The 23,978-nt window shown below is 38.6% G+C and overlaps 1 protein-coding gene across 4 annotated transcripts in view; it reads right to left on the bottom strand.

Moving 5' to 3' along the window:
• Positions 1-23,978, bottom strand: part of MYBPC1 (myosin binding protein C1) — a 114,390-nt gene that overhangs the window by 51,748 nt on the left and 38,664 nt on the right. For 2 of the 4 annotated variants that reach the window (XM_075007537.1, XM_075007509.1), the window contains exons 4-10: positions 17,131-17,169; positions 13,372-13,407; positions 11,405-11,509; positions 10,618-10,766; positions 10,096-10,213; positions 8,495-8,546; positions 5,776-5,832 (exon numbers count right to left, since the gene is read on the bottom strand). In XM_075007537.1, coding sequence (XP_074863638.1) covers positions 5,776-5,832; positions 8,495-8,546; positions 10,096-10,213; positions 10,618-10,766; positions 11,405-11,509; positions 13,372-13,407; positions 17,131-17,169 — 556 coding nt within the window. The remainder of the gene's footprint in view (positions 1-5,775; positions 5,833-8,494; positions 8,547-10,095; positions 10,214-10,617; positions 10,767-11,404; positions 11,510-13,371; positions 13,408-17,130; positions 17,170-23,978) is intronic. The other 2 variants (XM_075007517.1, XM_075007528.1) reach the window with 2 other exon arrangements.

The following is a 23,978-nucleotide window of genomic DNA, read 5'->3' as shown; positions in this document are numbered from 1 at the left end:
TCAATTTTGAAGTGCCGCGGCTGCCCTCATGCTAATGAGGCACTGAATATGTATTTCAGTGCTTCATTAGTAAACTTCAAAATGACCATTTGCATGGCCATTTCAAAGTTTTTGACTAGTGTAGACATAGCCCATCTGTAACTGTACAGGCCCAAGGGGGATGAGGAGTCCAGCAGTTCACCAATCATTACCACAAGTTCATCTGAAACTTCTGGTAGCTTTGTTTATGGCACTCTTCTGGAAATGAGCTCAGTTCCTCTGGTTCTCAAAGGCCCAACTCATCTTTGAACACTTGAGGAGAGATTTTTACCTCAGTACTGATCCTGGTCCACTCTCTGATTCCATCTGGTCATTTATAGTAGAAATCAATTAATTCAGTTTCCTTCTTTGGAGATAAACTGTCCCAGCAAACAAGGAATCAGGCAATTTCACTTAATTTAGTCTACTAAGTGCAGGAAAAAGAAAGTATAATATCTGGGATCAGGAGCTACTACCAATCAAGACAACTTTCAGGGAATGGCACCAGCTCCTGGAAGGGCCTTAGTTTCTAGTGTAGGTTCTTACAAATCTTAAAAAATAACTTGAATTCCTCTGCCATGACCAGGTACTTTAATGAAAACCAGACTTGCTCATCTCTATTTTCTTCCAGGTTCACATTCATGATGCTCTACTGCCCAGGGTTGGAAATGGGAAGGTGGATGCCCTGTTTTGCAAAGATGAATATCTTGAAACTGACTTGAAAACAGAGTCCTCTCTATATTTTTCCATCCATTGCAGAATAAATTTTGTTATGCACACTGAGGCATGTGCAGATGTTCATCCCTATTAGAAACACATGCTGCTGTCTGTGGGTACTCTGGTGGCCATTCTGCTAATCAGCTGGGCGGCATTTGAACTCTCCTGGGTGGCTGCCCAAGTGCTCAGTTTACAGGGAACACTGCTTGGAATCCCCTTCCATGATCCTTAAATTATGTAACTTAATTAATGGTATGGTGGACAATAGCCTGATGTCATCCATCCAGTCTCCCTTGCCTAGTGACCCATTTGCCACACACCTTTGTCAGATATTAAATACCACTGTTTTCCCACCCAAATCAATTTCAACTGAGGGATGGGACAGTCTATTACATGTCTGTGTTTCAGAAGGACAACCTAACCTCTTAATTCTAAAATTATGTCTTTACATACCACTCACCCGTCACTTTGGCCAAGTGAAAACCCTGAACCTGATTTCACAGAGCTTCTTGTGGTCTACACACCAATGTCTAGAATTATATAAACTCCTACACTCTTTGCTCCTGGACCAAGAATCTACTCTCCAAGCCACTCTAACTCTTGCCCATTCTACCACAAGCCTAGTCCATTGTATCACTGGATTACTATCATGGCTGCATGATGATATTTATTGTGGTTGGTCTTCCAACCAAGATGGAGCATTTCATTCCTTCCTGCCCTACCTTCATCGCCCAAGAAACATCTTGTCTGTCCTTGGAAATACGTTTCCAATTTCATTGATTTTCCTCTGCTGTCCCGTAAGTCCAAGCTCCACAATTCATCATCTGGTTTCAATATATGTTCTACAAGCTTCTTGGTGTGGAGTTCCCAATGGGCAGATAGAAAGGGATAACCAACTCTTGGAAAAATTATTCCACTGCTTCTTAAATTACCACCACTATGACTGGTTTCCCTTATTATCATACTCAGAATATACTTGTGGTAATTCCACTCTTGCCTCCTCTCTGCAAAGCCTCTTTTATGCCAGTTATGGATTCCACCCTTGCTTCCTGACAGTCAGGTACATAGTCCCTCTGGTGTCCACAGTAGTGGAGTCACTCATCTACATCAAACACAACAAGGGCTCCAAGGGCACCTGAGCATCACAAAGATTACAAAGAAATCCCAAAAATGCCACCTAGAAACTTATATCCATATGCCCCACAGCTAACCTGGTCACTGATATGTGAGCCCCTTCATGATCACACAACAGATAACCTGGTGGCTTTCAAGCTGCAGTTACCAAGTCATTGGAGATTCTTCCACATTCCATGCCTCCCATCTCGAGCCCGACACAGAGAACTTGTTTCTAGCCTGCTGCAGTCCCCCTCTCGTACTTATATCCAGTGAAGGGCAAGATGAGTATGTGGTTGGAAAAATCCCCTACTCCAGACAGTTCTGAGGGAGAGTCTAATGCTTGGTTATTGGGAAGGGTACGGTTTGGAAGACCCATCCTGGGAACGAGAGGAGAATATTTATCCAGCACATATATTGTGAACTTTTCACTGGTCCGATCCTGAAAAATTGAGTCCAAGAGACCCTACAAGGAGTCCTTGAAGGGGGAACTATCAGAAATTAGGGCTTGCAGGAAAGCCTGGGATCAATGAGCTCCACCTCCCCAGTGAACAACAGAGGACACAGCTGAATCACAGTTGGGTTGCAGGGTCAGCTGAAGAAACCACCAGCAGGTGCACTGTTAAGCCCAGCAGCAACATTAGTTCAACGGCAGCTCAACTAATTTGCCCACAGCTGCATTTGCTTATGCACGTACTTGTTTTCAACCCTGCTCCTGCCTTGGTCCCAGTCTTACCCCTACACTGCTTCACTCCAGGTCACCTGATTTCACCCTCTACTCTGATCCCAACTTTGGCTCTGACCCTTGGTTCTGCCGTGTGGCCTCTATTCTGGTTCTGGTCCTCACCTCAGATTCATGACTTCTTATTCTGACCCTTGACTCTGGGTAATCTGTCTTCTGACTCCAGCTCTGATCCTGGGCTAGTATTCCTGGTTACTGACTCATATGCTAAACAGTAGCCTGACTCTTGCTCTTGCCAGCAGGTATGACCACCCCTTTCACTGACATCCATACTTTTTAAACTGCAGAACTGGGATTAAATTTCGTACAAGGCTGTTATTGTGGGTTTTCACTGTTACCTGTACTTACCGTGAAGTTTAGTTACAGGAAGCATTTCTTTAGATCTCTAGAGTTAGTTCTGTTTGCTCAATGTTATCACACTTCATATTAAACAAGCTAGAGTACTATATTTATTGTATTTTGCTTCAAAGTCTATATTTGAGCTAACAGAGTCAGCTGATAAAAAGATAGTTAACTAGTTTGAAAATGGCAAACATTACGTGCAGGGATAATGGAGGCAGCCTGGATAAGATCATAATTTTGAAGAGATCCACTGGTTATCTCAAAAAAGAAGCTGCTAATATAATTTATAAAGACTAACTACTTACTGAAAACAGTGGTGTTTCAGTGAGATTCCTCCTGCATGAGGTCAAGTCACAACCAGCTTGCAAATATGTGTAAAAGCTGTTACCTACTAAGAGGTAGAATTTTCATCTCTTTATGCTGGACATAAACTGTACAACTCCTATCAATGCTAACAAGAGTTATACATACACATCCACCTGAACCAAGATGATAATGTGCCCTGTTAAAATCAGACAATGGCTGAGAATGAGGATCAGCATGTCCATAATTTCAGATAATAAAAACAATTTCTCCAGCCTGTCTATACATGTTCCAATCCACACCTGCTCACTTCATGTGCCCCTCACTGACTAGTAAACACATTTTTACATTTTGAACAAACACACTTCATTCTGAGACTATAATACTTGTATCTGTGGATAGTGGGCAAACAGCATTTATTATTTTCCAGGCAGATCCACTGTAAATTAGACCATTATCTCATCCATTTCCCCCCAAAATATATGCATTTTGTTGAAAAATGTATTTTAAGAAAGTATAAATATCTGAGTTTCTTTGAGACCTTTTGCCTTTTAAAAGTTGATGGCATTATTGACCCATTGCTGTGATGAGACATAGGAGCTCACACAGAATGTCATTAAGATGGCTCACTAGTTTGACTTCCCATCAGAGCATCACAAAATAATAATAAAAAAGCAGCATTCAGACTCAATGCATTTAGACTTTAATTAAAATATATTTCAGGTACTTGTGTATTAAATTTCAGCAGCTCAAATGTGGAGGCAAAACATTGCTTTTATCAGTATAAAATTATTCTATGTAAAAACAGGGTGGTTTGGTTTCCCCATTAACCACACCAAAGATTTATGTTTCTATGGATATACATTTTTATCAAATAAAACATTGAATTATTCATGTTAGTGAAGTGATACTCACAATTTCACATTCCCACAAAAACAATAAAACGTCCTCACATGCAGTCCATGTGTTAGTATGAACCTCCACCCCATCACCCCACAGACAGCTAGCACTGTCATGTTACTCTTGTTTCAGCAGGACAGTTAAATGAACACACATCAGATTGAAGTTCCTAGTTAGGAATGAAGAGAGGATAAGAAATGGAGATCTGGTGGAAATCAATTCATTCAAACAATAGAGAAGGTTGGGCATGGATGCTTTGCCCCTGGTTAAGTTAGAAACTGTGCTTGATTATGACTGATATTTTTATTTGTATTGTAGGACAAAGTTTAGCTATTTAGATACCCACTTTGTTTAAATGGCTCCTGTTAGTATACTATCTAAGAGCTTCACAATCCTTAACGTGTTTAGTGGCATATGTTTTTTCCCCACACAGAGGTAAGTGCTAGCAGAGAGGAAAGGAAAATTCTCCCTTCAGTTATGCATGCTCATCTCTTATTGAGATCAATGGAAGTTGCATTATAGCAGTGTTTCTCAAACTTTAAACATTTGCATGCCCCTTTTGGGACTTTGGCCTTATCAGTCTACCACTTTCCCAGTGCCATCCCAGCACTTATCTCCTGAACTTTAGTAATTTATTTTCTGCTGCATACCCCTTGAAATTCTTTCAGGTACCACTGGCAGTACACGTACCACACGTGGGGAAATACCATACTATACTATATCCAGAGGTAAACTCAGTCCAAGGTCTAGAAGCCTACAGGGCTGGGGCTGTCCTAAGAACATCCAAACATTAAAAGGGGTCGTGAGCAGATGCTTAACTTTTTTGCTGCCATGACATAAAGGAAAAATCAAACTAACACTGAACACTTGTTTGATGTTTGCTCCTCTTTGGTTATTAGAACTGCAAAATCACGTGGCATATCATCTGAAAGCTATTTTTTCCTAATTTTTGTAAGAAGTTATCAAGTTTTACTTCAGACTTGTTTCTTAAACAACCTGTGTATTGCCTTTTGGTCAGATGATGAAAGAGTACATAATGCTCAATAAATAATAATTTTAAGGCATTCTCTAGCTGGGGCATGGAGAAGGGAAGAACAGAAGATTCAACCATCATCTAAAATCCTTCTTCCCTGATTTGCACTTGAAGCAGAAACCCCCTGGAACTAATATAAATCCGTATATTTTGAAAGCATGGCATATAATTTCCACTGTCAGGATATTTGCTAAAGTTAATTTAAAGTGTGTCCAAAAGGACCAGCTTAACTTCTAAAGATTTTTACTATCACACCAGACTCAAATTTCCAGCCTGCTCATCCCTGCATAGGAAAAAAAGCCCATGCAAACATAAAATAAATAGCATGTAGACTAAATACTATTGATTTGCTCCATTAAGAAAGAGCAGCACAGCCTAAAATCTTTGACACATTCAAATCTGAGGTTTCTTTCCTGCCTATTATGTCTACATGATATAATTAGTTGAATGTTTGCATTTCATACTCTAAGAATTAAAAGTTAGGAATATCAGAAAAAAAGTAAGATCACAAAATTCTTGAAAAATGATTAATGCTAAACCTGACTGTCTGTTTATGAACCTAATGATTTCCAATCCACACCTGCTCACTTCATCACTTGGTTCTCACCTACGTTTCAGGAGACCACTAAAGTCAAGTTCTCCTGCATCCTCTTGTCCTTCACCGCTGTTGTTAATAAAAAAAAAGATCAAATCTTTGTTTAATACAGAGAGACTTGGACGACACACATAGCAAACACTCAAGATTTCTTGTATATGCAATACTATCTAGGCACACATATAATGGTATGTAATCAACACAAACTTGTATTCGTTTCCACGCAAGTTATGGTTCCATAACAAGCACGTGTGAAAAATAAACACAAAGGTTTGTATTGCTTGCTGTTATATTTTAAGGCAATTTTTTTGTAGATTGCATACATTAATTTGCTAATATTTGTGTTGTATTTTAGAACACAAATTCACTTAAATCAATCAACACAAAGGTCTTTGTTTTTGGGGTTGAGTAATATATCTGTGTAAAAACAAAGGGCTTGTGCTGATCTCTGTTATACATGTAAAACAAAGATTTGCATTGTTGATTGGGCTGCATTTAACAATGCATAGCTGTGTCAAACACCTGCTAGCAAAGCACTACACATAAGTTTAACCTCCATGTGTCAGCAAAGAGAAAAGTCAGATAGAAAAACAGAAAAACAATAGGTTGTACATTTTGAAGATGGGTTTGTAGCCCTTTGATAGGTGCAGTACCTTCTAGAAAGTCTTAGGTAAGAAAATTTTATTATCATATACACAGAGGAAAATGCTCTGTTATAGGGATGATGACAGTAAGTAGTAGGGTGAAATCCTGACACAATTGAAATCAATGGCAGTTAACTCAATGACACCTGTGTTTTATCTTACAGTTTGTATACAGTATGCTCTTCAAATTGTAGAAGTATTTTTTCTGCTGAGTCAGAATATAGTATGTAAATGACATCCCTAGAAAGAAGCTTGAAATTAATATCATTTTGAGAATGCATTTACCTCAATAGCTCATCATTCAATAGAAGTTATAGCTTAATCAGAATTTTAAAGATATCTGTTTAAGTTAACAAAGGACACTGATTTTTTGTCCACAAATGGTTCCCAATATTTGTATTTCTGTTCTGCTACAAAATATATGTGCAGATTAAGAAACTGTAAGGACTACAACATAATAGTGGTTGTAATGGCTATTTTAACTCAAATTCCAACAACATGCAAGAAGATTTAGGATTTAATGCTGTATACTAATATTTCTTGAATACATATCTTTTAATTTTATCCTAAAGAGTAATTTGGCATAAGTTTTTTCTTTTCATCATAACCTAATCCTGTCACATTGAAGTCAACTGAAGTATTGCCATTGATTTCAATGAGTGCAGGACTGGAACCACAGTAATTTTATATCACAGATGTCAGGCAACATATAGTAGAATATTTTAAAGAATCACCAAAAAATTAAAAATCTTGTAAAGAGATGGATAATATTTAATGGCATCTTAAAAATGAAATGAAAAATGCATTTGGAAACAGGAGTTTAAAATACAAGTTCTATCTCATGAAATAATGATCTTAAGAGTCAATATCTGTTTTAAAATTAATGTTTTCTACCTCTTTGATGTTATCTATCCACTCCCTGTTAAACAGCCTGCTTTTGCAATGTGCTGGCTAAATCCCACTTGTGTAATTATTTTCTGTCTATCTACAGTTCCTGTCTATTTTTAAAAAAATAAGAGAGACAAGGTGAGTCAGTGAGGTAATATGCATTTTTCATTTTCTACTCTGAACTACAGTGTAGCATAAGTATGCATTGTTTATAGGCTATAATCTTCTACCTCAGAAGACACTGCTTGCTAAAACACAGAGGCTGTGTCTACACTGGCATTCCTCTTTTGAAAGAGGCACGCAAATGAGGGCAATCAAAAATGCAAATGAGGTGCAGATTTACATAGCTGGTACCTCATTTGCATATTCTTTTGAAAGAGCTTCTCTCACAAGAAGAAAGGCAGTGTAGGCACAGCTTTTGCTAAAGTAAACCTCATCTTCAAAAGAACCATTCTTCTCATAAAAAAGGGAAGTTCTTTTGAAGATGGGGCTTACTTTTGAATGAGCCATGTCTACACTACTTTTCTTCTTTTGAAAGAAGCTCTTTCAAAAGAAGAATATGCAAATGAGGTGCCAGATATGTAAATCTGCACCTCATTTGGATTTTTGATTGCCCTCATTTGCATGCCTTTTTCAAAAGAGGAATGCAAGTGTAGACACAGCCAGAGCCTTTGGAATCTTCACACCCTGATTGCTAAATAAGTGTTAGTAATTGGTGTGGTTATTTAACTCTAGAGTAAAGCTAGGTGACATTTTTCAGATGAGTAGTTTATTCTCCTAAAAATACAATTTTGGTCAAAATGAAACTATTTGCGAATGTGACATTTGCCCAATTGTGCTCTGGAGTTACTTAAAGCTTTTATCTCTTAAAATGAAATTTCATAAATGCAATCCCATAACTTTATGTAGCTTTTGCTATGCTTTCTGTATGATTATTTAATTCCAAAAATGCTTCACCATATAGCAATTACATTCCACTCTCATTTTAAAGTCTATTATACTATATATGAAGTTGCTTATATAAGGCTATTTCCTTCCACCTGCATTCAGTTCCCTTACCCTCCACTCTTCTCATCCTGTTATATAACAGCACATTTTATAACACTTGATATACTTGGCTAGGAGAAATGGTACAAGTTAATTGTATATGATAAGTATCCATTATTGAGTAACTTCAAAGGATCACCATTTGAAGTTACCTTCTTTTGAAAGCAGATCGGATGTCAATAGATGGAGTAGCCTGAGAAGCCTCTACGAGAGGAAAAAAGAACAAAAAGATTAAAGAAATATTTTTGCCTTTGTGCTTTAAATTACTTCAGTTTCATTGCTAAGTGACCATCAGGTACATGCCCTTCTGGAATGAAGATCTGCCAGGTGCAAGTCCCCTCAGTGCAGAGGTAACCTTTTTTAGTACATATCTCTAAACTGTACTATACATTTGTGTGTACAAAATCAAATTGTGTGATGCTTCTCTCACATTCCCTTCTAACCTTCACACATCCCCTGTATCTCACTCACTTTTTGTCTGTAACTCACATCTTCCAGTTTTCAAAGGAAATTCAGTCCTGGCCAGCATTTTACGAGAAAAAAGAAGTCCTGCACAATCATCTGGGAGGCTCAAACAATCATTAGTTGTTTTCTGCCACCCAGAATGGACTTTGTCTTTCTCTTTGTGGGAGGTCAGCAAGAAAGACACAAGAGCCAGGTTTGACTGAGAGTGGTAGACTTAAGAGTCAGCATAAGATCTCTGTACCACATAAACTCTTATCTGTAGAGTTCCTGTGCATTATAAGGAATGAACAGACATTGGTGCTGGGCCTAGGCAGAAGGATGAAATTTCCTCCTGCATGAATTAGCCCTGTGAATCAGAGCAAAACAGATGAAACAACTCTGTCCCAGAGAAATGCAGCTAGACTGAGTCTTCACCTTGCAGCCTAATGACTACAAGCAGACTCTTGCTTTGCGCCTGTCTCCTCAATTGGCAATCAGCTGTTGGGCATTCCCTTAACTGTGGCTTACTGCCCTGGCTGCTGACCTTGGTAATTTGCTAGGCTTGTTTTGCTAGGATGAACAAATATTAGACTAGGCTGCTTGGAGTACTGCTGGCCTTCTGGGTATTTGGGAAGTTTGTCTGGACCTGTACAGTGGCTGAAAATTATAGCACCAGATGACCATTTATGTCTGACTATACAATAGCCTTTCTGAGGCAAACAGAAATTTTTGCTCCCATTTGCTCATTGGAGCTCCTGTCTCTTTGGTCCTGCAAACACATGTGCTAAATTTTATTCATCTGAGAAATACCATGAGTAAAGCTAAATCTACGTGTTTTCAGGAAGAGGTTCTTCATCATACAGAAGTCAACAAATAATTTGGCCCTGGATATCCACTGTATCATGCACTCAGTTATTCATGTGCAAAGAAAATGTAAAATGCTAGCAGTAAGTACCATTTTACTCTTGCTCTGCTCAGGTAGAATCAGGCCCATGCCTAACAGAACCTCTCTTGAAAGTAACAACATACATAACCTCTCTTGACAGATTTATAACTAGCACTCTCTTTGGTCAGCAGATGTCAGATCAAAACTCAACAGAAGTCTTTCTATTGACTTCTCTGGCTGTGGTTCAACCCTATTTCTCTGCTACCCACCTCTACCATACATGTCATTCCAAAAATAAATTAAATTTGCTTCAAAAAGTTAACATTAAGCCTCCCTTCTCAACGGCTTTCAGAATATAGTTATACCATATTTGGTGTAAAAAAGAGAAAAAAAATCTGTAAATGGACAAAAGGGGAATCTTACCGTGGACTTCAAGGTCAAAAGAGCAGCTATCAAACTTATCCTTATACGTTACTTCACATCGGTAGTTCCCACCATAGTTCTCCTTTGCTTTAATGATGTGCATCTCAAACGTATACATCTGAAATTCAAATGTGAAGTGTAATCATTTTAATTTAGAGTATGATTCTACAAGGAGGAATTTAAAGTTACAGCCTAAGTGGGTGGAGAGTTTATTTGCTTAGCCTGTGTCTGGAGTGATGCAGAACTGTGGTATCCCAGGAGCTCTGGAAAGAAACTGTAACTGTGAGACTACCTTTCAAAGTTATGTTTTATGTGAAAGGAAAAGATCAGGAAGCATTGGCTCCCTACCTGACACAACATCTTAGGAAAATGTATGGTGCAGCCATAAACTGAACCCAATTCTCCCGAGTCTTTATCCAATGTCCAAACCACAGGGCCCTCAATCCTTAGATGATCACTGGTTAAGAGTGACTGCTAAGGCTTAAATCTTTGTCTCTTTAAAAGAGAAAAACATAAGTGTACCTTGCTATGACGCTCAAATGTCTCCTTCAGCTGAAGGTGTTTGCCTGCTTTACTGGCCAGGTCCATCCATTTACCTTTGAACCATTTCACAGTTGGCTTTCGAAGAAGATCTTTTGCTTCTACTTTGGCTATAAATGTAATATTTCCCCCTTTAAGAAAGAAAAAAAATAATCATTAGTGAATATGTCCTGCTTTTACGAGTTTCTTTTGCAGAAAGCTTTGTGCAGATGGCAGGTGGCTTTGGACTCATATCTGAATCTATGCCCAGGTGTGCAATGCAGCATAGACATATTGCTAGCAAAAGACTTGACAAGGAAGTTGTATGGCAACCCCAAAAGGCTGCCTGAAGGAGCAGCACTGATGAGCTTCAGAAAGGGACGTGTCTAGTTCCTATTGATCCAGTCTCTAGTTTTGTTTATATTCCAAAGAGATTTCCACAAACTCCCTTCTTTTATTTTGAGACTGAGAAAGTGTAAGAACATATGAAAAACAATGAACTGTTGCACAGATAAAAACAGTACCAATTCTCTCCACAGGACAATAGCTTCCAGCTTTCAGCATAACTAAATTATTAGATCTAAATTTGGTCTTGTATTAACCCGTTGAGTATTCTTTTTACCGACAGGTCAAATTCATTGTTCAAAGAGGAGTGTGCTGTTCCCTTTGAAATTGATGGGAGCTGCCCGTGCTTGGGGGCGGACTTTAAATGTTATGTGAAATGCACCACTTGTCAGACTTTATCAGAATCATAAGATCCCCCATATTTAACTTTTTTCAAGGCACTTACCAACATTGACTGAACCACTCTGGGGTTTTTCAACAAATAAAGTGGATCTCTGGGAATCGTCATGCTTCTCAGGTTCTTCTTCCGTTCCATCTCCGAGAGACCATACTAATATGGTAGAGAGAGAGAGAGAGGAAAATATGTCTCTGAGCATGGTTCACTTCCACCAGTGTTAACTTACCTGAGTTCATTTCTCTCTCTAACCCTGTTGCATCTTTTCTTCAGGCATCCTCAAAGCTATGAGTTTTCTGTTCCCTTACTGCCAAGGATATCCACTGTCAAAGGACGAGGCTGTCACAAACTCTACAGTTTCTACAGAAATATCATGTTTGTAACAATGGAAAGCAGAACTAATCGGGAATGGAACCTCTTGAAAGTTTGGGTCCAGCAAATACCAAGGCCAGTCTTATGCATAAGCCAATATTTACAGGCAAATAACTATCCCAACAAAGGTTGAAGTCAGTGAGAGCTGTGAGCCAAAATGGGGCAGCAATGATGAGAAAGGTTGCATGTACCAAGTCAGGAGAAAATCTCCCTTTCTGACAACTTCTTCAGAGCTCTGGAGGGAATCAAAGTCAATTCCCATTGGAAAACCACCTGAAGAGCAATAAAGAAAATGTTTGTGAACCACAGGCTGTCTTCCTATAGACAGAGTAAAACATGTGCCCCATATTCTGAATTAGAAAATATGCAGTAAGAATGACACATAAATTCCTTTAGGATGAGGAGTTTAGTCCAGCACAGAATAGGGGAGGCAGATGCAGACAGTAAAACTAGGGCCACCCATGAATATGTCAGAAAGTACAGTCTCTGAAGAACTACACGAATTTTGGTCTAACCCCCTAGGAGGCCATCCCTTTGCTTTCTTTGGATCAGAAATGCCTCCTTGTTGTTCTTGAATGAAAACAGACAAACAAACATAGCACTGTGTAATTTGGATCAGAGAGTACAATGACTCTCAGCCTCTGCCTCTTACAGTTAAAAACAGGCACAACAAATTGCATAAGAATTCATATCTTGTTATGCCTTGTTGCTGATCTGAAAACTTTCTTTTCATGTACAGTACCTGCTGCAAAAGATCACATCTGATGGCAACATTTTTGTACACTGCATGCAAACCATTATTACTGAAAGGATCTTGCTGACTGGGGAAAATTAATATTGCACAGATATATAACTAACAACATTGGACATCACTAATGAGCCAACAGTGGGAAAAAGTAACCAAAATTTTGTTCTCGTAAAAGCTACAACACATTTCAAGATGTACAGAAATACTAAATAATTTCACTTCTAGGATGGTTAAAAGAACTAGGCTTTTGGCCTTGTCTCCTAAAGCATTCAGTAAGTGGGACTATTCAGTTCAACGATACATGTATTTGTATTATTGCTTACATGTAAACAAACAGATACACATGCATATGCATACACAAATGTATAGGGACAGATGTATTTATCTATCTGCTGTATATCTAGCGTACTGGTCAGATACAAAACCACAACATAAATACAAGTGGGAAAGGGTCACTCGTGAAAATTCTTTATTTGGCAGTATCTGGTACTGGAATTTTTAGTGTACAACCAGCTAGAATCCTAAATAAGCCACAAGATTCTGAAAAAAAAATGTTATCAACAAATTTCTGTATGTAAGAAGATCACACAAAGTCATCGGTGTTTAGTTTTTATCCAAAAGATTCACAGAGTTCAGCTCTTCCAGGTAAATAACTGGGATTGAAGTCCCACCTGCACATTCATTTAAAGGAGATATCCATGTCTAAATTTCCAAGCAGACTTTCTCAAGTAACCCCTTTTCTTTGAAATTCAAAATTAACTGAAAAGTTAAGATTTAATGGCATATGAAAGACTGTAATATGAAATAAAGGAAAATTAGTGCCAAGAAATAATTAATTAGTAATATTTGTGCTATGTTAGAGTTGGAATGTTCCCATTTTTTTTTCAGGAGATCTCACCTGAATCTTTTCTCTCTGCTGATCGAGTAGTGCCATCTGAAAGGAAAGAGTAATCTGGATGATACCAGTTCAGAGATCACAGTGTAACTGTCATTAGAGTTTACTGGGTCCTTTAAAAATATTGACTCTACACAAGTAGGAGGGGTAGAACAGAAATTTAGGACCATAATCACGTGGAGATGTCTGAATACAGAAATATGAAAAGCCTATAACTGACTTTAAACTTCAATTATTTTTCTTCTGTTTCTGAATTCAACAAAGGAGGATGTAATTAACATAGTGTGTAACTTTGTGCAAAGCTTCTTTTCCATTTTAGAAGGATGTAACAAGGCCAATACTGCCTTCAAAATTTTGGGTAGTGCAAGATAACAGAAGACATTTCAGTCCATTTTTCATTGGAAAGAATAGTATCTTGAAGTTTAACAATGTGACAACTCAGGCTGAAAAAATATCCAGAGAAATAATGAAAAAGAAATTTTGAGGGTTCTCTTTAGGAGTGGTTAAAATAATACTTTTATTTTTAGAATTAAGGGCCAGTTGGTACATATTAGTGTAACTCCACTGATTTCAGATGAAGATCTGGCCCCTGTAATATTTAATTTTTACAGGTTTGTGTAAAAGTTGATGATGCCTTCTGGGAACTAAAATAATTTTTTACCCTAACAAGCTGATATCCATCAGGAGGTATTCCATCTCTGTGTTTAATTAAGAGTTTGCACTCCTTTTTAAACCAATTACTATAAAACATGTTCGGGAAGCATGTGCGTAGGTAGGATGAGGTCTTAGTAACACCACAAAGTTGATGGCACTAGGACTGTATGCGGTATCAAAACAAAAAGCAGTCACGTAGCACTTTAAAGGCTAGCAAAATAGTTTATTAGGTGAGCTTTCGTGGGACAGACCGACTTCTTCAGACCAGAGCCAGACCAGAACAGACTCAATATTTAAGGCACAGAGAACCAAAAACAGTAAGCAAGGAGGACAAACCAGAAAAAGATAATCAAGGTGAGCAAATCAGAGAGTGGAAGGGTTGGGGGGGAAGGTCAAGAATTAGATTGAGCCAAGTATGCAGACGAGCCCCTATAGTGACTCAGAAAGTTCCCATCACGATTTAAACCATATGTTAATGTGCCGAATTTGAATATAAAAGCCAGCTCGGCTGTTTCCCTTTCCAGAACGGTGCAATAATTCTTCTCCAACAACACACGTACCTTTAGGTCATTGACAGAATGCCCCATTCCGTTAAAATGTTGACTAACTGGTTTGTGGATCTGGAGTGTTTTGATGTCTGTTTTGTGCCCATTGACCCTTTGTCTAAGGGAGTTAGAAGTCTGTCCAATATACAAAGCATCTGGGCATTGTTGGCACATGATGGCATATATGATGTAGTAGAGGAGCATGAGAAAGTGCCCATGATTCTGTAAGTAACCTGGTTAGGTCCAGTGATGGTATTTCCAGAGAAGATATGTGGACAAAGCTGGCAGCGGGCTTTGTTGCACCGAAAGGTTCCAGGACTGGTATTCCTGGGGTATAGACTGTGGCTGTTAGCGAGGATCCTCATGAGGTTGGGAGGTTGTCTGTAGGAGACAACAGGCATGTCACCCAGGGCCTTCTGGAGTGTGGCATCCTGATTCAGGATAGGTTGTAGGTCTTTAATAACTCATTGCAGTGGTCTGAGTTGGGGGCTGTAGGTGATGACCAGTGGTGTTCTGTTCTTGGCTTTTTTGGGCCGATCTTGGAGTAGCTGGTCTCTGGGTATTCGTCTGGCCCTGTCGATTTGTTTTTTTACTTCTCCTGGTGGGTAATTCAGGTTGATCAATATTTGGTAAAGTTCTTGTAGTTTTTGGTCTCTGTCAGTTGGATCAGAGCAAATGCGATTGTACCTAAGAGCTTGACTGTAAACAATGGATCTAGTCACGTGTGCAGGATGGAAACTAGAAGGGTGTAGATAAGTATAGCGATCAGTAGGTTTTTGGTACAGTGTGGTACTGATCAGGCCATCCTTGATTAGTACTGTAGTGTCCAGGAAATGTATCTCTTGCATGTTGTAATCGAGGCATAAGTTGATGGTGGGGTGTAGATTGTTAAAGTCTCTGTGGAATTCTTCTAGAGCCTCTGTACCATGGGTCCAAATCATAAAGATGTCATCAATGTATCTTAAATAGAGGAGTGGTAATAGGGGACAAGAGCTGAGGAATCGTTGTTCCAGGTCAGCCATAAATATATTAGCATATTGTGGGGCCATGCGGGTGCCCATAGCAGTTCCACTAATCTGGAGGTATAAATTGTCCCCAAAACGGAAATGATTGTGTGTGAGAACAAAGTTACAGAGGTCAGACACCAGATTGGCTGTGGTGGCATCAGGGATGGTATTTCTGATTGCTTGTAATCTGTCTTTATGTGGAATATTAGTGTACAGAGCCTCTACATCCATTGTGGCAAGGATGGCATTATCAGGAACTTTTCCGATGTTTTGTAATTTCCTCAGGAAGTCGGTGGTATCTCGGATATAGCTGGGAGCGTTGGTGGCATAGGGTTTGAGGAGGGAGTCCACGTAACTGGATAGCCCAGTGGTAACGGTGCCAATACCTGAAATGATAGGGCGTCCAGGGTTTCCAGGTTTGTCATGTATGCCATCATGTGGCAACAATGCCCAGATGCTTTGTATATTGGACAGACTTCTAACTCCCTTAGACAAAGGGTCAATGGGCACAAAACAGACATCAAAACACTCCAGATCCACAAACCAGTTAGTCAACATTTTAATGGAATGGGGCATTCTGTCAATGACCTAAAGGTATGTGTGTTATTGAAGAAGAATTATCGCACCGTTCTGGAAAGGGAAACAGCCGAGCTGGCTTTTATATTCAAATTCGGCACATTAACACATGGTTTAAATCGTGATGGGAACTTTCTGAGTCACTATAGGGGCTCGTCTGCATACTTGGCTCAATCTAATTCTTGACCTTCCCCCCCACCCCTCCACTCTCTAATTTGCTCACCTTGATTATCTTTTTCTGATTTGTCCTCCTTGCTTACTGTTTTTGGTTCTCTGTGCCTTAAATATTGAGTCTGTTCTGGTCTGGCTCTGGTCTGAAGAAGTGGGTCTGTCCCGCGAAAGCTCACCTAATAAACTATGTTGCTGGTCTTTAAAGTGCTACTTGACTGCTTTTTGTTTTGATAGTGTATAGACTAGCACGGCTTCCTCTCTGTTACTATTCTGTATGCGGTATCTTTTACTGCTGCTTTTCTTTCGGTGTTTGTCGTTTGAAGAACTTTTATTTGTCATCTGACTGATGGTCAGCATTGAAATATTCAAGCCCCCTTCCTTCTGACTGACTTGTACTGTGTCATGAGTAAAATGCCCACATAAGGTGATATCCAACCACATGAAAACTAGTTTTAAATCATGACAGATTTAGTTTAATTATAATTCTGAAATTTGGGTTCAGGATTAATCTTAAAATTGCAGTTGGTATTCAGCCATATGAATGCATTCAGATCTTGAATTTCAGAGAGACTGAGCACTTCACCTTGCTATGAAATAATGAAGTCTCATTTAAACCCTTAAAAGCAGATTCAAGCTGGACTTGTCTCTGTAAAAATCTGGTACTAGCCTATTACACTGAAGCCAATTTCATCAGAAGTATCTGAAAAACTTCCTGTGTTGATGGAAATTACATTTGAATTCAATTTACAGAATTGGAATCCATTTTTTTTTCTAAGAAGGAAGGAAAAAAGCACTGTAATGAGCCTAACCTGCTTGTGGAGTATTAACTGAAGTGGTGTCATCATCATCTGCAAAAAGAAATAGGAATAAAAATACTACGCCAAGAAAAAGAGAGCATTGTAGATTATCCTTTTTAGTACAAACAATATGAAAATATGAAACCTGTAAAGAAATATAAGGGAGGGAAAAATCATGACAGTTGAAAACACTTGTAATGGAAACTTCAAACTGATGAATAAAGCATTGAGTAATTCAGTAGCTGAAATGGTAAACCTTAATGCTCCAGGCAAATAAAATAAATAAAATAATGGGATGTGAACTGTGATCTGTTATTAAAGAATGGATTTATATGGAGAGTTTTTTAAAGGGATTCTGTTTGTTAGAGATGTAATCCACAGTGAATACAAAAGAACAAAAAATGAAATCAAGGTCAATCACATATCTGACCTTCTGAAGAGGATGTCAATTCGCTGACGTTCATGTCTGTAAGCAAAATGTGTACCACATATACATTCAACATAACTAAACCATTTCAGACACACAGGACATACCACACTTTTAAAACTGTCACTATACACAGAGTTAGCAACTCCTGCATTAGAAGATTAATCCAAAATAAAGAGATTAAACAACTCATTTATTTCCATATACAGGTAACATTTCAAGTACTGAATTGCTATCAGTGAGAGAGATAGCTGTGTGAGTCTATAGTCTATCAAAACAAAAAAGCAGTCCTGTAGCACTTAAAGACTAACAAAATAATTTATTAGGATGATGAGCCTTTGTGGGACAGACCCACTTCTTCAGATCTATAGACTTACCAGAACAGAACAGACAGCATAGAGGTTCAAAAATCGTTATCAAGGTTGACACATCAGAAAAACTGTTATCAAGGTTGGCAAATCAGAAGAGCAGAGGGATGGTGTGGGGTGTGCGGGGTGTTGGGGGGAGTTAAAAGTTAGATAAAACTTCAAAGTATATAAAAGAGTCCTTATAATGGGTCAGATAATTGCTCTCCCTGTTCAAACCACATGTTAATGTGTTGAATTTGAATATGAATGTTAGTTCTGAACATTCCCTTTGTAGACGGTTGTGAAAGTCCCTTTTCAGTAGAACACAAACTTTCAGATCTTTAACAGAATGGCCTACTCCATTAAAGTGCTGGCTGACAAGTTTGTGTATTTGGAGGTATCTGATTCTTTTACATACTTTGATGTTTTATCTAACTCTTAACTCCCCCCCCAACCCTCCACAACCCCATCCCTCTGCCCTTCTGATTTGCCAACCTTGATAAAAAATTTTCTGACTTGTCAACCTTGATAACTATTTTTGGACCTCTGTACTTTATATATTGAGCCTCTTCTGGTAAGGCTATAGATCTGAAGAAGTGGGTCTGTCCCACAAAAGCTCATCACCTAATAAATTATTTTGTTAGTCTTTAAAGTGCTACATGACTGCTTTTTTCTATTGAATTGCTATCAGTTCACCTTGTTTTCATTTGATAAGCAGTGAATAGTTGCTCCACTCTTTGGTATTAATATTTAATTTTCTAAGTTTTATAATCTATTTTAGCAATTGTACAGTTATATTAACATGTTAATTCACTTCCTACGCCTGATGAAATCATCATAAAAAATCTGAAAAATTGTGAAAATACCATAAAAAATGTTCTCAGAGGGGTAGCCATGATAGTCTGTAGCACCTTAAATACTAGCATATATATCAGATCATGAGCTTCTGTGGGTAAGACCCACTTCTCTGAAGAAGTGAAGCGGGTCTTACCCATGAAAGTTCATGACCTAATACCTTTCTTAGTCTTTAAGGTGCTACAGGACTGCTTGTTATACATTAAATATTTATATTAAGGGCTAGTGTCAGCATCCACAGCTGTTAGAAAACCCTAGTGGCAAGGTAAAATGCATATTCCATGACAATACAGTATTTTTTGTAGCTAAAAACAATACTTGAATTTTAGCTGTTGAATAGAACAAACACATATCTCAGTCTCTGTTGAAAATAGACCATAAGTATTAGTGTTTTAAAAGGGTTTTAGTAGAAAAATATATCTTTTACCTGTGTACTTGTTGGGAGGCTAGAACAAACTACACACAATTATGTCTTCAAGAAATACATACAATAGAACCTCAGAATTACAAACATCATAGCTATGAACTGAGAGGTCAGCAAGAGACCTCATTTGGAATGGGAAGTATGCAAGCAGGCAGCAGCAGAGACCCTTCCCCTCAAGAAAAAAAGCAAATACAGTATTGTATTAAATGCAAACTACTAAAAAGAAAGCGAAAGCAGCATTTTTCTTCTGCACAATGAAGTTTCAAAGCTGTATTAAGTCAATGTTCAGTTGTAAACTTGAGAAAGAACAACTATAATTTTAGTTCAGTGTTATGAACATTTCAGAGTTACAAACAACCTTTATTCCAAGGTGTTTGTAACTCTGAGGTTCTAGGGTAGCTATAAAGTTAAATAAAATGTGCATCATTTTCTAAATTGGCCTAATGTAACAACCTGTTTCCTCCTCTTTAGGAACTACTATAAATGTTTTTATAGTAACTAGTAGTCCATACGAGTAGAGAGCATCACACTTTAATGAATGTGACATATCTGTTACATGGAAATAGTGGAATAGTCTGGTTTGATTTTGTAAAGAAATTCAATAAACAAGCAGTTACTCAAAGCAAATTATGCAATATATTTCCCAATAAAGCATTGATAACTTGGACAAAAAGTTGCTGAATGAATTAATATAAATCATCCACAAAACAGATAAAACAGGATCAACTTCAAACATTGCAAACATAAGAATGGCAACACTAGGTCAGACCAAAGGTCCATCTAGCCCAATATCCTATCTTCCAACAGTGGTCAAATGCCAGGTGCCCCAGAGGGAGTGAACAGAACAGGTAACCAAGTGATTCTTCTCCTATCAAACATTTCCAGCCTCCAACAAACAGAAGCTAGGGACACCATTCCAACCCATCCTGGTTAATAGCCATTGACAGATCTAACCCCCATGAATTTATCTAGTTGTTTTTTGAACCCTGTTAAAGTGCTGGTCTTTACATCCTCTGGAAAGGAGTTCCACAGGTCTACCATGCGCTGCATAAAGAAAAACTTCCTCTGTTTTCTTTAAACTTGCTACCCATTAATTTCATTTGATGACTTGTAATTCAAAAAGAGTGGGAATGAACATGAAAATAATAAATATTGGCTCCATACTCATTTGCTGAAAGTATTCACATGTGAAAAATGTGTCTTCAACATTCTAATGACTGCTGTAGCTTTGACACACAAGTTATATACATACATACATACTCTTTCAACAGTATACATATATTAGCAATGCCTAATTAAATATAAAATCATTGATGTTCATATTAAAAGAATATATAGGTAGGTCTTGGGGTCAGATTTAAGTTTATGAGAATGTATGAAATCTTGTCAACAGCCGTCATCAGCTTGAATGTATGAACTATGGGGTAAAAGAATATGCATGTGAATAACCTGAACTGGCTACACTTTATTTTATAGCTAGATTGTATCTTTTAGCACAGTCCTGTGTAATGAGGTGGTCTGTAGCTGTGCAGTTCCAAGAGAAGCCACAGAGGGCTTTGAGTGGGGGTAAATAATTTGTTACAGACAACAGGCTAGAAGTGAGGCAAAGATATTAACTACTTATTGAAGGAATTTACATCAAACTTCCTCCAAAATTCAATCTGCACAGATTATTTTTTGTCCTGTTCAATATAGTCTTATGTCTGACAAACAAATTTATGCTCTACTTTAGCTGAAAACTGAAAATTTTAAATTTGGAGTTACTATCATTGATTTTTAAAACATCAGGAAAGGTTAATAGAACAGAGCAGATACAAAACAGCCAAGTAAAAATACACAATACTTCTGTGTATTATGGGCATGGAAACACTTGATTTCTGAGTTGTGCAGGAAATTTGGTAACGTAAGCAAGTGGTTTGGATATTTGCTGCTGCAGATTAAGCAAGTGAAGAATAGGTTCTGAAATTTGAAAAAGCCAAAGACCCATACATATAGTAAGGCAGATTTTCCTCTCAATCATATCCATGCAACTTCAGGTACTTTTCAGCTTATTAAATAGGCAGCTCCCATTATGCTGCACAGCAGTGTTTCCCAATTTTATTTCGCCACGGAACCTTTTTAAACTTGAAAGAATTTTGCAGAAACCCTCATAACAGTCTTATATGTAACTTAACCCTTCTCAGCCCCCAAACCCCTACCCCCTCCCGAGGATTAACCCCCCTCAGCCCCCAAACTGCCTCCTGGGACTAACCCAAGAGGCCACCAGCCTAACCCTGCCTCAACAAACTCTGTCCAAGTTAGCTCCTCCCGTTAGCTCACCCAACATGGTGGCCGACCCTACGTTAAGCACCACAGCTCCTCTGATTCTAGTCCCAAGGGCCCAGTTTCATTGGCAGCCATATGGCAAAACATGAGAGGCCAGTCACAGCCAATGAAAGGCAAGGCGGATGCAGGAACTGATGAACTTGCCTGGCTCCCCTTCCGGATAGCCATTGGCTCCCCTTGCCCTGCCACCATTGCGAGTAAGGGTCTCTCTGCGGCTCCCTGCCCTGCCACCACTGAAATAATGGAACTAAATTCAGTTGGTTTAATGGCTGGATCTCTCCTGCCCCCGCCCCCAACAGCCGTTGACCCAATTAAATTTAGCTCCAGTGTTTCAGCAGTGGCAGGGCAGGGTGCCTCAGAGGAGTCAGCAAAGGCAGCATCTGGAGCTGCAAATGAGTCCTTAGAGCTGTATGAAGCTCTGAAGCTGCAGATTGCTGACCCCTGGTCATTTTCTTGTGGAACCCTTATTTTCACGGTGCAGAACACTGGCTTTCTGTGGAACACCATTTGGGAAACACTCCTGTCCTGGAACTATTGGCTATTCAGCACTTTAAATAGCTAAATCAAAAAATTGAATTTTAGTAGACTGATGAAAGGCTTAGTGGAACCTAAAGAAAACACAAGGATGAAATATGCAGATGTTTTAGTAGATAACTGGATGGAACCTAGAGAAAGCACATGAATGAAATACACAGACATTTCTTAGTAGACACCTGCATGGCTGGATGGTACCTACAGAAAAGAATAAGCAAACTGGGTTTAGATTTATATCGTCACTCTAACAGTGAAGGAAACCATGATAACAATACATTGTATACAAGATTATGCTAAATTTTTTTTAAAAATGGAAAATGGGATCAGTACAAGAAGACATTTCTATACGTTTAGTGGAACTTCTGATTCACTTCTTGTTCTGCAAATAGAATGGATACTTAGTAGATGCATGTGAGTTCTGAATTTTTCAGTTACACAATACTTCTATGAAAGTGCTAAGATCATACAGGAGTGGGCAAATTTTCTTTTCACTGTTCTGAACTAATCATTTCTAGTGCCAAACCTAGGAAGAGAACAAAGAATTTTTCACATGGTGTGACCCATTTTCTAACTCTATTAGACCTACTAAAACATAAAAGGTAGACAAATATGTTACATTGGACAGACAGTAACAACCAACAAAATAACAATAAGTAGAGATGACACACAGGTAGGTAAACTTTTTCTGACTGGCTCTACGTCACAAAAATCATCTGGAACTTGTGAATAAAAAGTCTAGGTTTTCTTGCCTGGCTGTAGGATTCACGTACAACCTGACCCAACTTCCCACGTATCTGGGGCTATGTCTAGAGTAAAAGGTTTTGTCGACAAAACAGCCATTTTGTTGACAAAACCTGTGGAGCGTCCAGATTGTCAAGCACATTCTGTCAACAGTAAGTTGATAGAATGCAGTGCTTTTGTCAGCAGCCATACCCTGCTCACCATGAGGAAGAATGCCATTGTCAACAAAACATCAGTCTGGATATTCTGGGGGGGGGCTTTCTGTCAACAGAAAAGGCCTCTGGGAAGCCATGCAACCCTGTCTGCTATGGTTCTGGATGGCTGTTTTGCTGTGAGAGTGGCCAGGCAGTCTGGCTGATCTCTGATGATAGAGTGGATTGATCTTTCAATCTGCCCTGTGATCTGGAAGCAATCTGTTGACAGAAGTTTTGTCGCAAGGTATCTTCCAACTCACATTTCTACTGACAAATCCCTGTAGTCTAGACATAGCCAGAGTGTGTGGCTGGCGTGAACTATCATGAATATCTTAGAATTTGTTTGTCTGATCTGTCAAGCTCCTTTTCATTATTATATTTGGACATGAAATCCATCACCATCCCACATAAATCAGAGAAGACCCAAAAACTGGCATCTGAAAAGTTATGGAAACTGTTTTTAACCCCATATTGGGCTAAGTAGTGCAAACCCCTTTATTAGCTGGACTTCTCCCTGGTCCTTGTTGGCAAAGAGCTTTTAAAATACATTTTTCCCCCTAACATAACATGACTTTCAGCAACTGGGGAAGAGAGAGGCCTTTGCTTCTGATACTCAGGAACTATGGTCATTATCGTAAGGAATACCATATCCAAAATTCTTCATAACAAATCAACACAAGAGTCTTACAGACTCTCTTTCCTTGTACACAGTGGAATCCTTGCCCAGGACTGGGGTTTATAGGAGCTGGTGTTCACATTGCAATGTATATAACAATAAATGTAATTAATAATGTCAGCCAACTCATTTGTCATGCTCTGATCCTCACTGACAATTACTTCTGTGCTGCTACGCAAAGGAACAGCTCCACCAGACCATGATGGATGAGAAGAGAATCTGTTCTACTTATTAATATCAGTCCTTCTGGCATTTCACTGTTCAGTTTCTTATTGGAACTCTTACTTCAGCAGATGTTTACAGTTGAAATATGAATAAAAACAGAAACACCCAATTT

This window comes from Carettochelys insculpta, chromosome 1 (genome assembly GCF_033958435.1).
Source record: "Carettochelys insculpta isolate YL-2023 chromosome 1, ASM3395843v1, whole genome shotgun sequence".
Classification (NCBI taxonomy): Eukaryota; Metazoa; Chordata; order Testudines; family Carettochelyidae; genus Carettochelys; species Carettochelys insculpta.
The sequence above is the reverse complement of the archived record's forward strand: the minus strand, read 5'-3'. Positions and strand labels throughout refer to the sequence as shown.